The sequence below is a fragment of the Carcharodon carcharias genome, chromosome 6, assembly GCF_017639515.1.
Source record: "Carcharodon carcharias isolate sCarCar2 chromosome 6, sCarCar2.pri, whole genome shotgun sequence".
Classification (NCBI taxonomy): Eukaryota; Metazoa; Chordata; class Chondrichthyes; order Lamniformes; family Lamnidae; genus Carcharodon; species Carcharodon carcharias.
In genome coordinates, this window is record NC_054472.1 from 81,045,736 (window position 1) to 81,060,976 (window position 15,241).

Genomic DNA, 15,241 nt, shown 5'->3' on the forward strand with positions numbered 1-15,241 from the left:
TCAGCAGCCATCAAATCACATGATTTACGCAACGCTCCACCAGTTCAGGTACTCAGACCAGCGGTCACCAAGAGAGGTCATTGAGCTATCACATTGTGAAATGTACATCACAAGTAAGCAATAACAGGTGGTGGAGGCAAGTATAACAGTGAAGAGTCCCTGTTGAGGATACAGGACACTCCCTAGATCTGGAGGCAGATGCAGGGACGAGAGTGGCCAAAGGCAAAAAGGTTTGAAAATCAGAGGCCAAAGATAAAAAGGCCTGCATTTTCTTTTTTGTGACAAAGAATCATGTACTTATAACACTTTTTATTATCTGTAGTGAATGCAAAAACTTCTAGGCCACTTCAAATATGTGGAAAAATTAGATTTAAGTGGATAGAAACATTAGTTTTCCCTTTGTTCACCTTCTGTTACCATCAAGTTGTGGACCAGTGCATTTGTATCAAATCTCCAAAGTAACCCCAGCATTTCAGCATTCAATGCAGTTTATGCATGAAAGATAGGATGAAGTCCATACCAACATCAGAACATGACCTTGCTGGATTATATACATGTGAAGCAAAGCAAGGCAGTGTTTCACAAAGTATTTTCTAATGTGACCCCAATTTGACGCACCATCACCTTCCCAAGGGCACTTAGGAATGCGTAACAAGTTCTAGCCTTACCAGCAATGCCCAGGTCCCATGAAAGAATATTTTTAAAAACTCTTGAAAATTAACATGAACCCAGACTCCAGGAAAAACAAGACAGCAATAAAGCAGCATTGCAACATTCAATCTAAAATTAAAGTTTGCTTATTATACAATTTGAAAAGTGTTCAAAGACTGGTGTGGGAGAATCCACTTACTGCTGACAACATTTGATTCCCTTGCTCAGCAAGAATATATCTTCCTCTGCTTTAAAAATATTCAATGACCGCATCTCCATCGCCTTCAGAGGCAGAGTCCCAAAGTCGCACAGCCCCATGAGAAAAAAAATTCTCCTCATCTCTGTCCTAAATGGGCAACTCCTAATTTTAAAATAGTGCCCCCTAGTTCTTGACTCACCCGTCAGAGGAAACATCCTTTCCATATCCACCTTGTCAAGACCATTCAGAGTCTTATAAAGTTCAATCAAGTCCGCCCTCACTCTTCTAAATTCCAGTGCAAACTAACTAAGTCTGTCTAACCTTTCCTGATAAGACAACCCAGGTATGGAAGGGAAAAAGTTAACTAGAAATACAAAGAAAGATAGTAAGAGTTTCTAGAGCCATTTAAATAAGATAAGAGTTAACAAAGTGAGCGGTGGTCCTATAGAAAATGAGTCTGGGAATTAATAATGGAAAATAAGGAGGCGGCAAATGAATTGAACAGGTATTTTGCATCGTTCTTCACTATAGAAGATACAAGTAACATTCCAGAAATAATTGCAAATTAGGAAATAGAAGTGAGGGAGGAACTCAAGAAAATTACAATCACCAGATGATTGGCACTGAGAAAATTGTTGGAGCTGCGGGCTGACAAGTTCCCAGGTCCTGATGGACATTATCCTAGGGTCTTAAAGGAAGTGGCTCTTCAGGTAGTTGATGGATTGGTTTTAATTTTCTGAAATTCCCTAGATTTGGGGAAGTTTCCATTAGATTGGAAAATAACGAACATAACTCTTTTATTCAGAAAGGGAGGGAAACAGAAAGCAGGAATCTACAGGCCAGTTAGCTTAACGTCTGGTTAAGGGAAAATGTGAGGAGCTTATAAATTCAAGGTAATCAGGCAGAGTCAACATGGCTTTGTGAAAGAAAAATCATGTTTAACCAACTTATTGGAGTTCTTTAAAGAAGTAACATGTGCTGTGGATAAAGGGGAAACCAGGAGGTATTTGATAAGGTGCCATATCAAAGGATATTGCAGAAAAAAAAAGCTCATGGTGCACAGGGGGGTGATATATTGGCATGGATAGAAGATTGGCGATCTAACAGGAAACAGAGTAGGCATAAATGAGTCATTTTCTGGTTGGCAAGATGTAACAAATGTTGTGCAACAGGGATCAGTATTGGGTCTCAACTTTTTACAATTTATGTGTTACTTGAATGAAGGGATCGAGGGTATGGTTGCTAAATTTTCTAATGACACAAAGATAGGTAGGAAAGTAAGTTGTGAAGAGGACATAAGAAGATTACAAAGGATATACATAGGTTGTGAGTGGGCAAAGATCTAGAAAATGGAGTATAATGTGGGAAAATGTAAAACTGTCCATTTTGGCAAGAAGAATAAAAAAAGGTGCATATTATCTAAACGGTAAGAGATTGCATAGCCCTGAGGTGCAGAGGGATCTGGTGTCCTTGAGCATAATCATGAAAGGTTCGTATGCAGCTACAGCAAGTAATTAGGAAAGCTAATAGAATGTTATCATTTATTGCAAGGGGAGCTGAACACAGAAGTATAGAGGTTATGCTTCAGTCATACAGAGCATTGGTGAGACCAAGTCAGGAGTACTGTGTACAGAACTGGTCTCCTTATTTAAGGAAGGACGTAAATGTATTAGAAGCAGTTCTGACAAGGTTTACTAGACTAATACAGGAATGGACGGGTTGCCTTAGGATGAAAGGTTGGACAGGCTAAGCGCGTATCCGCTGGAGTTTAGAACTTGACTAAACATAAGATCCTGAGGGATCTTGGCAGGGTGGATATGGGAAGGATGTCTCACAAGAGGAAACAATCCAGAACTAGGGGTCACTGTTTAAATCTAAGAGAGAGATAAAGAGAAATTTTTCTCTGATGGTTGTGAGTCCTTAGAACTCTCTTCACAAAAGTTGGTGGAAGCAGAGTCTTTGAATATTTTTAAGGCACAGATAGATAGATTCTTAATAAGCAAGGAAGTGAAAAGTTATCAGGGGTAGGTGGGAATGTGGAGCTGAGGTTGCAATCAGATCAGCCAAGATCTTTTGAATGGCAGAGCAGGCTCAAGGGACTGAGCAGCCTACTCCTGCTCCTCATATGTTTGTATGAAAGTCTCGCTGAAAGGGGCAGTCTGCATTCAAATATTATATGGCATTCTGCATTACCACCCAAAAATGCTGTATTAGTGGCCTAACTGTAAGACAATGGACAGTCATCACAATCCAAATGTTTTTAAAAAAAATATTTTGCCAATGGAGATATGACCTAAAATGTTGATCTGTAATTCAAAAATGATACTGAATATAAATTATGGCATGAAAGCAATTAACTACGTCAATAAAGGTCAGCACAGGCACGGCAGGCCAAATTGCCTACTTTGGTGCTATAATTTGTATGACATGGGCTTGCCCTAACTGTTAGGATATAGAGATAGTTTAAGTAAGTTATATTTTTATTTGTGGGTGTTAGGAATGAGTTTTAGCTTTAATGTTTAAGTTTGATTTGTTTTTCTGTATTTGTGTGTTAAGAAAAGGTCAAGTTGAGTCTTAGTTTCACTTTAAAGGGTGCCTACATTTCTAACGAGAGGTTTATGTTTGTTGCAGCTAAGTTAAACAAACAAGAGTAGAGAAACTGGGCTGTTGCCAAGCAACAGGGGTCCAGAGAGGCAGGTCCTTCCAACAGACACACAGAGAAGAAACTAGAAACAGTAGTTTGATTTGGAAGCTGTTTGAATTCAGTTGGTTTTGAAAGTAGCTGCCAGGAGAAACTAGAGCAAAGGGAACAGATAGCAAGTCCCAGGCTAAAGAAAAGACCCCAAAATCCAGGGGAGCGGAACAGGAGAAAGTCCCAAGAAGACCTTCTAGTCAAAGGAAGGACAGGTACCTGGAAAAGGTCCTGTTAAGTTAAGTTAAGAGTGAGGGGCAGAGGGAAAGGCTCCAACCTTCAGATTTAAAGAGACAAAAGCTGAAGAAAGCAAATTTAAAGCGAAAACAGCTTCAAGAGGCCAGAAGGTTCAAAAAGGCAACTAAAGGTCTTTAACTCTTTGCTATGGGCATGTGAAGCAGTGGTACTGTTGACGGCTGTGTCGGTCAGAGAGAGCGCGTGGAAGACAGCTTGAATGCATGTGGTGACCCAGGGAAGAGGAACATCAGAAGGAGAATTTGAAACCCTAGAGATGACCCCTTTCGGAAGGTGTCTGAGAGAAAGTGTTGGGTTTGGGAGAAGATTCCGAGGTGAGTTCTTGGAGAGTGGAGGTTGAACACCTTCATGTGAAAGACAGAGTTCAGTGAGACTGGCTGGCTCATGGTGTAACAAGTGTCTGGGGATAGCTGAGGAGAGATCCATAGCATCTATCTGGGGTGGCATCTGTCACTTGGCTTCAGAGTGTGGTGTGCCTGACCACAGGTCACCAACTGGTTTACATGGGTTGTACTTACTGTGAACATTAGAGTATGATGGCTTTTGTAACTGTATATATCTGTATATTTCTGTAAAGATATAGTTGTGGGTTAAAGAGTATTGTAATTGAGGGCGGAATTTTCTGAGCCCGCTGCCAGTGGGCATGAAGCAAATTGCAATGCATCAGCATATAATTAAAAGGCCATCCCACCAGGCTCTTGGAACCCCATCGTATCGTCTGTGCACATCGGCGGGAAAGCATGCCAATGCGTTTCACAACAGCATGCAGGCGAGTGCACTTGGCGACCTCCACTTTGGGGGAACTGAGGTAAGTTAGCAGCAGTGTTCTCCACAGCTCACCTGTTGTTTACAGGCCTCAGGGGTGCCAGAGGGCAGGGACGACTGATGCCTGGCTCCGGAGGCAACTGTTGAGGAGTTGGGGGGGGGGGGGGGGTGTCTGGGGGCAAGTGCTGGCCAGCCTTGGAGGCGACCATTGTCAGTGTGGCAGGGGGGTCAGGTGCTGCTCTGGTGCTGCATCCCACACACAGGCAATCGAGGTGGGGAGCAGGGTAAACGAAGGGAAGGCCATGCATTAGAGACACCTGTATAAACTGACCATGTCTCTGCAACTGAGACAGATCAGTTGCAGCCACAGTGAAATGATTGGGGTCGGGCTCCGAGCCTGCTTGTCCATGCAAGCAACATAGAGGCACCAAAGGGCCACCAAGCACTCCAAACCTTACCCTATTCCCCCGCATCCCTGCACCCCACCCCCTCTGGCACAGACTTCGAATCCGCCATCACTTTATTGGACTGGGGAGCAGTTGGACTGCACACATTGTACAATCTCCATGCCAATGCTGGCCATGTAGCAGTCACTGCTGGAGGCGCTTACAGCTTTTGTAATCTCAGCATCCTGGTTTGGACCAGTGTCCCCCATATCGCAGGTTGACAGGACAGCCATGCAGTGCAACCATCTCTGACCATCCGAGGAGTGACTAGCACTCTCTGGGAAGCATTAAGGGTCGGTCACACAGGGCCAGGAAAGGTGCTAAGTACAGCCATGATAACCACGTATCTCCCTCTCCTTCCTGCTGCAGGAGGACCACGTCAGGATCATGGATCCTGGTGACCTAGCCGTATGCCTGATGGCCTACAGAGACCGTAGAAGATGGAGGAGAGAGCGACTGAGATTCCTGGCTGCACAAAATCAGGAGTAGCAACCTCATGAAGAAGGGGCAGCAGGGGCTCCCGCACACACTGCTCAGGAGTGACAGTGAGACGTGGCTGGTTGGTGCCCAGCGACACCCAGGGTCTATAGATGCCGCCTGCCATTCCTGCGGATGACTGAGAACCAGTGTCGCCAATGACTGCACATGTCTAGGGACCTGGTGGCTCATATCTGTTACTTACTGCAAGACTTGGCATCGAGGGGCCATAGTGGGCCAGTGGCTGTGAAAGAGACCATGGCGCTCAATTTCTATGCCAGTGGCTCCTTTCAGGGCTCCACAGGTGACCTCTGTGGGATTTTACAATCCGCCACCCACAAATACATCCATGAGGTCACGGATGCCATCTTCTCCATGGCACACAACTTTGTGCATTTCGCCTGGGACCGGGGCAGCCTGGATGCAAGGGCCATTGGATTTGCCCTGATCTCAGGATTCCCACAGGTGCAGGGTGGTTTTGACTGCACTCATGTGGTGCTCAGGCCTCCGTCGCTGCACTTGGTGAACTTCATCAATCCCAAGGGCTTCCACTCACTGAATGTGCAGCTAGCATGCAAGCACCAGAAGCGCGTTCTGCAGGTGTGCGACCGGTTTCCAGGGAGTGTGCATGACGCCTACGTCCTGAGTTGTTCACAGATCCCTGCAGTCTTCCAGGGTCCACAGAGGCTGCAGGGTTGGCTCTTTGGGGACAAGGGCTACCTGCAGAGGCCTTGGCTGATGACACCTGTGCCGCGGCCTCAGACTGCAGCAGAGCGACACTATAATGAGGCACATGCAGCAGCTCGCAACTTGGTGGAGCAGACCATCGGGATGCTGAAGATGCGGTTCCGGTGCCTGGACCGGTCTGGTGGAGCCCTGCAATACAATCTGCAGAGAGTGACATGCATCGTCATCGTCTGCTGTGCTCTTCACAACCTGGCACTCCAAAGGGGAGACGCACTGGCTGAGGAGGAGCTGAAGATCTCCTCAGATGAGGAGGTCGCCGACAGGGATGAGGGTGATGGGGTCCTTGATGGTGACGATGACAGGGATGAGGCTCTCGCACTGGCTAGATGAAACAGGCGTGCTCGGGAGGCCCTCATAGCTGCCAGATTTGTAGAGGATGATGACAACATGCAGTGAGGTGTCCCCATAGATCCTCACATCACAGTTGTGAACATTTGACTCCAGTCTGGCTTCTGGCAGTGCCAATATCCTCTGTGAGAATGCTCCTGTCATAGAGATGCAGCGGAGGCCCCAATAGTTACTTGATCACAGGAGGATGATGACGACATGCAGAGAGGACACTCCATAGATCTTCACGTAGCCTCTGAGAACGTCTGACTCCTGTCTGGCTGAAAGCAGCTCACTTGCGCTCCACAACAGGGCCAGCTCAGCGAGGCAGCCATGAAACTTTAGACGTACCTCATGCTGTGTCTGCCTTCAGCACCTCAACCCTTCAGGAGCTGGTGCACAGCATTATTGGTCGCAGATGCTCATGTGATGGGGGCCAGCCCCACCTTAAAGGAGCTGAGAGCACACTAAGAGAATGAGAGAACTCTTGGCGCCTGCCCACTACATTCTGGCAGCAATGACCAGCACCAGCGAGGTGCAGGCATCAGTAATATTTCAGGGGTGAGAGAGGCCAGACCTTCACCATGGTCTGAAGGCTGCACAGAGCACAGGGAAGAGCTCCTGGACTGAGACACCTGCCTTTTATCTTGTGCAGAAAGGTTTCACATCTGAATGACAAGAACATTGTTCATCAGAACAAGGAGCCATAGGCAGGGAGACATTCTTAAGACTTTATTGACAATAGTGAACAGTATGTGCAAGTGGTCAACACTCCTGCCCAGGCTGTGCAACTACTTTTATCTAACTTTCCAAACCCTGCCGCTACATCTTGGTGCTCCCCGGATATCCACAGCAGAAGTGGAGGCAGCCAGCTGACTGTGACGCCCTGTCTGTGATGACTTTTGGCGGGTGTCCACTGGAGGGCCGAGACTTGGTGGGCTCCAGCCTGCTGTCGGGGTCCTGCTGTGCGGCAGTGGCACCCTCGTCGGCCTGCATGAATAGAGATGGGGAGAGTGTATCAGGATACCTGCTGGGCCAGGTGATAAATATGCCAGGTGGTGAGTGGTCCCATGGACGGGATGAGGACAATGACAGTGTGTATGAAAGAGTGAATGGTGATGTCCCTTGCACTGGCAGTGAGTGAGGGTCCTGTGGATGTGTGATGGGTTTGTGACTGTGTGAGTTGGGAGTAATGAAAAGAGTGACTTACCCTGGCGGAACGGAGGGGATCATTCATCCTTTTGCGGCATTTGGTGGCTGTCCTCGCCTGAAGGGTATTTGCGCTGACCACTGCTGCCACCGCCTCCCAAGCTGGTTGGTGACTTTGTTGCCCATCCTCCGGCCAGAGCCGGTGTAGAGCACAGCCCGGTGGGCCTCCACAGCATCCAGCAGTCACTCGGGGAACCTATCACTGAAGTGGAGGGCTGCAGTCATTTTTCCTTTGCTGGCCGTGTCTCCTGGGCAGTGGTGGTGAGCAGGTGACGATGAGCACTTTGCTGGTGGCTGTCTTTTAAAGGTGGCGGCTTGATGCAGCAGCGGGCTGATGGTAGCCGAGAGCCTGCTCACCATGGAAACGGCATGTTTCACAGGAGTGAATAAATAATGAGGTGGGCTTGGGACAATACAGCATGAAAACCCGCCATTTTCGTTGGCGGGCAGGACTCCACTTTACCCGCCCAGTACCGCATTTATTGCAATTCCGGGAAAATTTTGCCCCTAGTTCATCTTTACTTGTTAAATAAATGTTTTACTCTTTTGTTAAAAGTTCATTAACTGAATATGGTGATTCTGTTCAGTGGCCGCTCTCCACATATCTAAATAAACAAATGAAGATTAGAATCTATCAAGCCAGGTTCCACCCTAGGATCAGGCCTGTCCAGTTGTAACATCAGCTGAGATTACAACATAATTAAAAGATTTGTAGTTGGACAACAGTATTCCCTTGGGTTTTTAGGATCGTGTTAAATTGCTACATTTCTGTTTAATGTTTATGAACCATATAGTTGATATCAAAGCTCCAGTGTTTCATCCTCCCCAATGTTGCCTTATGAGAAATGGTATGACAAGAATAAAAGATAAGTGTCTGTGAGAGGATGGTTTCTGATTGTGGGACTGCTTTGCACTGGAGGCTGGGAGTGGGTGGCACAGTAGATGCAGAATTGGTGGGCCAAATGGCTGTACTGTCCCAGATAAGCTAAAGCTCGCCTGAATCAGACCATCCTGGGCAGCCCTGGCAGATGAGCAGGTACGAGAGAGCACAGGAGCTCAAGTGGGGAGAAAGCAAGGGAGTGCAAAAGTGGGAGACTGAGTTAGAAAGTGTCTGAGAAAACGAACAGGAGCGTCACCTTTCTCCTTTCTGTGCATATGTCCTCTCCTGGCAACATACAGGGCCCATCTCGCCTCACGCCCACACGAGAGCAAACAAGCAAGAGTGCATGAGAGAGTATGAGTGGGCAGGAGAGAATGTTTGCAGGAGATTGTACACATGCTTGAGAAAGTGCATGAAAGAATGTGTCTCACACACACAGATGCACAGCAAGAAACAAATTATAGACCATCAGAATCAGCATGCATTATGATTCCTTCGAAAGTCACAAACCAGTGCTGATGGACCTGGCAGATTAATGCAGTCAGACCCATGCTGTGTCTCTCCATTTAATGTTGATTAAATTAAACACCAGGGGGTAGATTTTCAATTGCAGAGATGGGAGCTTGTGTAGGCACACTTTAAAAATCATGGCCCCAGAGGTCGTCTCTGGATCCCTGCGCCACTGGGACGCTGTGCAATTTTTGAAGTCAGGCCGTGGGTAGCGGGGGGTAATGGAGGAAATGTGGAACCTGCTTGCCTCCAATTAATGGCCTGTTAGTTCCCTTAGTAGCTTGTTAACAGGCTGGGAAAGTCAGGGCTGTAATTTTCAATGGTGATTTTGGATAAGCCAAATGAACAGTCTGGTGCACGTTCGTGCACAGCTATGAGGTTCACTCTGGTGCAAATGGGATTTTTTTTAATAGTAAAATTATCGAGCCCTCATGTATCATGCGCTGAATCGTGTACATTACCTCAGTTTTGCAAGTTCACACTCGATCTCACGCCTTTATGCTGCTGGCCCTCTGAGGAGCTGCCTTCTCCCTTTAGCACAGGAGCAGCAGCCCCATTTTGGCTACCGCCTGCCATCACCACTGCTGCCAGGCAGGCAGCCCCAACTTCTGGAGACACTTAATGCCACTAATTAGGCACCAAGTTTCCCTTCTGCCCAATTATGACCTTAACAGTGTCGCTTGTGGCATGAAGGGCATGAAGGGGTTGGGAACATGAGCTCATCTGGGCTTAGGGTTCCTGGCCTCACTTTGAAAATCCACCCCCAGGAATCTACCAGTGAGCCAAATCTCACAATTAACCCCCAGTTATGCCAACCCCTAGATTCATCCTATACAGTTCTACTAAACCTCAGGCATTTATTGCAAAATTATGTCAGATGAAATCACTCACCATGCTACCAAATTCCAGAAGTCCTGTTTCATTACTGTCAAGCTCTAAGATTCACCATCCGGTACTACCAAAATTTTTAGGTTAGAAGAGTTTCATGAATGCTTTTCATTGGAGTTCTTGGTGTCAAAGGAGCATTGGTGAGTTGGGATCTTGTATATGGTACACACCAATGCCATTATGCATCAATAGTAGACAGGGTGCCGTTCAAGCAGGCTGCTTTGTGCTGGATTATGATGAGCTCTTTGAGGGTTGTTGAAGCTGCACTCATCCAGGCATGTGGACAGAATTCTGTCACATTCCTGACTTGTGTATTATACATAGTAGACATGATTTGAACAGTCACTGCAGAATTCCCAGTCTTTGACCTGCTCTTGTAGCCATGGTATTTATATACACATACAAAATGATGCACAGAAATTGTGAAATTCAATTTCTACACCACAGTTAAAATGATACATTTTTCAAAAATAATGTAATTTGATTTATTCACTCATGGTAAATCAGTGGCTATGATAACTTCTGCATTGCATAATTAGCTTTTTGCCATAAACAGCTATTTCTCACTTTCTGGGTGGAACCTTGCTACCTTGAAATTATTTTTCCATTGAGAACAAACATAGATCCGGGCCTCATAGTCTGTGAGTCTCGTCCTCCTGTGTGATCTTCCTGGAGGCAGCCTACTAACTGACTGCCTTACATTTGCCATCCAATTAAGGATGGCAGGTGGATTCCTGAGGTTGCAGGCCCAATCAGAGGACCTGAAGCTTTGAAAGGCTGGCAGCCCCACTGGAAGAGGTGGATGTTGCTAAGGCAGCAAAGCGGGTGTGCAAGTGCTTCAACTTGGAAGTGCTCTTGGAGGTGCGCATGAGCTTCATGAATGATGAGGGCTAAAGGCAGTAAGCCTTTGGAGTGAAGGGGAAACCCCCCCCCCGGTGAATTTGTTTGGGTCACGCGTGCAGCCTTTCCTGCCCATGTCCACAGAACTGTCAGCGGGAGGACGCTCGACCACCAGGAAGATCCTGGCAGTGTCCTCCCCGCCCCCAAGTTTAGCCTCATAATTCTAATTATTGACTATCCACCACTGTCAAGTAGGTAGCTGTTTCCATTGTTCACCTGCCTCCAGCAAGATCACCTGCAAGTAGGAATACACAACCCAGCAACCCAACTTCCAAACCCACAAGTTTACTCCTGGTCCCTCCTTTAAACCTGCTTCTATGGGATCAAGAAGGTTTTGTCAACTACAAGCACACAGGTAATCTATTAGTGCAGAATTAAATACCGGTCTTCTGAATTGAAGGGGCTGCAACATAGAGTACAATTAAACTTTTTAAGCACTAAAGTCCTATTTCGCTATGCTATTTGCAAATAAACGGATAATCAAAGTTTTGTGCAAAAAGATCTGATTTTTCAGGAAGATTGAACTGCCTGCAAACATTATAGGCAGAATATTCACCTTGGCGGGCGGGAGCAATAGGGAATCGGCAGCACGCCCGCCGACAAATAAAAGGCCTGTTAAGGCCATTGAAGTGTCAATTAAGTTAAATTTTTCACTGCCCATCCAAGCTTACAGTTGGCGGACAGGCGAATAGGCCAAGCAGCCTTTGCATTTTGTTTGGAAACCTCATCCACGGGTGGGATGGGGTTTCCAACATCAAATAAAAATAAAATAAAATTTTAAAATTTCACTTTTAACATGTCCCTATTCGTGTGACAGAGTCACATGAGGGGACATGTTTCATAACATTTTTCACATTTTTTTTTTGAAAACTCTTCATCTCCCTGAGGCAGCTCTGTGCCTTAGGGAGATTCTCAAGCGCACATTCGCATTCACCCTGCTCGCCCTCCTTCCACCGCGCCGTCCCCCCAACTCAACACAAAGGCAATGCTGAGCGCTGCTGCTCGCATTTCATGCTGGGCGGGCTTAATTGGCCCACCAGCGTGAAACTGCCTTCCGGCCTCAATTGCGGGCGGCAGTCAGCTTCCCGACTGCTCCTGCCAAGCCCACTTGACAAGGCCTAAATTCTGCCCAATGTAATTCTTTCCTAAATTACACACTAATGTACAGCTGCTATGAACAAATCCTGATTCTTAAGATATCAAAGGTTTGTATAAATGATAATGAGTACAACTCACATGATGCAATGACATAAACAGCTCCTTTCAGCATATACTTCAGCTCCTTCTCCCTTGCCATCTCAACAGCCTTGATAAAGATACCTTCCCAACTGTAAAGCTTCAAAAGCTGGAAGACAATTAAATATATGTTAAATAAGAACACCAATTAAAAGCATTCATGTAACTCTTCCTAACCTAAAAGTTGGCAAAAACAATCTGATACAAGGCATTTGAAAGAAATGTCAACATACAAAAGGTAAAACAAATTTGAGTGGCAGCTAGGTGGTTCTTGGAATAGAATAATTATTTAAGATTCTACTCATTCCTTTAAATGATTTGGTTGGTCAATTAATTATCACACATATCAAGGAACAAATTTAAGTCATGACCCTAAAGGCAGAATTGTCCCAGATTTGCACTAAGTATGGTAGCGGGCGGGAAAAAGGACGCTATACCCGCTGGCCATAATGGCAGGTTTTCACGCCATATCATCTCAATCCCGCCTCATTAATCATGCATTCCCACAAAACATGCCATTTCGCTGGCGGGCGGCCTCCAATTCGCCTGCCACACTGTCACCTCGTTACTTCCTCATGTCAGGTGCCATATTTCAAGTACAGCCATGCACAGACCACTCATGCTCCCAGCCCAGGACTGCTGCACAGAAGACATGGCCTGAAAAGCAAAAAGACTGCAGCCCCCCCCGATTCAGTGACGCATCCCTGGGATGCCTTTTGGACACCTTTGGAGCCTGCCACAATGTCCTCCAGCCAGAGGAGGCCAATCAATGTCACCACTCCAGGTTGGGAGCAGTGGCAGTGGTGGTCAGTCCCAATGCTGCACAGAAGAGGTTTGCCATCTGGTACGGGAAGCAGATGAATGGTTTCATCACTCTAAGCTCACAGGAACATGCTGGTCCCAGTCCCAGCCAGCGCACACACGCACACACCTCAGCCCTCACCCTTGTGAAGCCACTTGCACAAATCAACCTGTGTCCCCACACACACCCCTGGATGCCTCCCCTTCCCCAGTCATCCTGCAGGCTCTTCCATTGCCTGAGGCCATTCCTCCCCCTTCTCCAAGCAAGCCAAAACCCTACAGCTGTTAAAAAGCCAGCCCCACCTTACAGCTGGCAGTGAACCCCCCTAAAAGTGATGTGGTGCTTTCCAGCAAAGCCTCACGCTGATGACTGTGAGTGCTGCCTGAAGCAAGCTAGGCAAACAAGTCTCAAAGTCCTGAGTGAAGTGCAGCTCACCAGATACATATCGCTTATGTTCAGTTGTGAAACATGGTGGTGTGATGTGCCCACATGATCCAGCGTGGGGAGATGATTCCGATGAGCAGGGCTTATAATGATATGCAGATGTATTAAAATGAAGTTCACAACATCCGGTGGTGAGAAAGGCGGCCCACCATTAATGGGCAGAGCGGATGATTGCAAAATGGTTTCACAACGTTGTGAAACTGAATTTTGGCCTTCCTGCCATATTGTCCACTGATACCTGCCAACGGGCATGCAAAATTCCACCCTAAGTTTGCAACTATGTAGAAAAGGAAATAATTGCCTATACATGACCTGAAAAAAATCAGTTTTATTCCAAAATTAAACTTACCAAGAATGCAATAGGAGTAAGACTCTTAGTTAGAAGTTAGAAGCAGTTCAGAGAAGGTTCACTTGACTCACTTCTCGGATGAAGGGCTTACCTTAAGAAGAATGGTTGAACAGGTTGGGCTTATATCCATTAGAGTTCAGAAGAATGAGAAATGATCTTATTGAAACATGTAAGATCCTGAGGGGACTTCATAGGGTGGATACCAGGAGGATGTTTCCTCTTGTAAGAGAAACTAGAAATCGGAGACATAGTTTAAGACAGAGATGAGGAGAATTTTTTCTCTCAGAAGGTTGTTGGTCTGTGGAATTCTCTTCCCCAGAGACCTGTGGAGGCTGGATCATTGAATTGGTTCAAGGCTGAGTAAGATAGATTTTTGACAGACAGGGATGCCAAGGGTTATGGTGGGACAGACAAAAAAGTGCAGTTGAGACCACAACCAGATCAGCCATGATTTCATCGAATGTCAGAGCAGGCCTGAAAGGCCTTTTGGCCTCCTCCTGCTCCTAGGTCTTATGTTCCTATGGCTCTATAAGGACCAACTGAATTGAGACAATGCAAGCAAATACATCAGAATGCATCTTCAAGTAGTAATGAGGAGCAAGTTTGCATTTATATGATGGCGCCTTTCACAATCTTGGGATTCTTAAAGCTCTTTTACAGCTAATGTACGATTGTTATAATACAATAAATATATCTGCAAGGCAAGGTCCCAAAAATAGAAATAAAACAAATGACAAGATCATTTTAAACTTTTTTAAGGTATCAGGAAGGAAATAATGACACTGGGAGAACTCGCTCCTCTCTTTAATAGTGCAATGAGATCTTCAATCTCCACAGGTGAGGGTTGACTAAGCTTTGGTTTAACATCTTACACAGAAGGCAGCACCTCAAACAGTGCAGTGCTCCCTCAGGGCTACACCGAAGTGTCAGTCCAGATTATGTGCTCAAGTCTCTGCAGTGAAGTTTGAACCCATGACCTTCTGATTCAAGGGGCAAAAGTGCTACCACTGAGCCTAGGCAAACACCTTTAAGTAGTAGCACAGAAACATTGATTGGTCTAAAGCAGGTTAAGCATTTGTTTTGAGAATGGTGCATTGTGCAGAGAAACATAAAAATAATAACCAGCTGCATAAAGTCATCTTACTAGATTTGCAATTAGATAGTGTTAACTCAAAGTCTTGATAACTATACGACAGCTTGTCCAGAGGTCATGTGAATGGGACAGGTCAGTGACAATCAAGGGACAGAAATAGAGTATTTGAGGCAATTATATCACAAATTTGATTGTTTTCAACAAAGTTAAGGCATTTTTCTTTCTACTGTCCACAGAAATAACAAATCTAAAGTTGTAAAGAGTGAATCATTGGCTTCTCACTGTTACCATCTAACTCACAGACCTCAATGTGAGATTGAAAACAAAACTATTCCATGTGCACAATGTACTCTTAGAATTCAACTGCAATT

General features: G+C 45.9%; 1 protein-coding gene across 1 annotated transcript in view; it reads right to left on the reverse strand.

Annotated features, from left to right (window-relative positions):
* The window catches only part of LOC121279142 (ATP-binding cassette sub-family C member 9-like), a 292,247-nt gene that overhangs the window by 170,276 nt on the left and 106,730 nt on the right, over positions 1-15,241 (reverse strand). Inside the window, exon 10 of the mRNA XM_041190116.1 lies at positions 12,183-12,291. Coding sequence (XP_041046050.1) covers positions 12,183-12,291 — 109 coding nt within the window. The remainder of the gene's footprint in view (positions 1-12,182; positions 12,292-15,241) is intronic.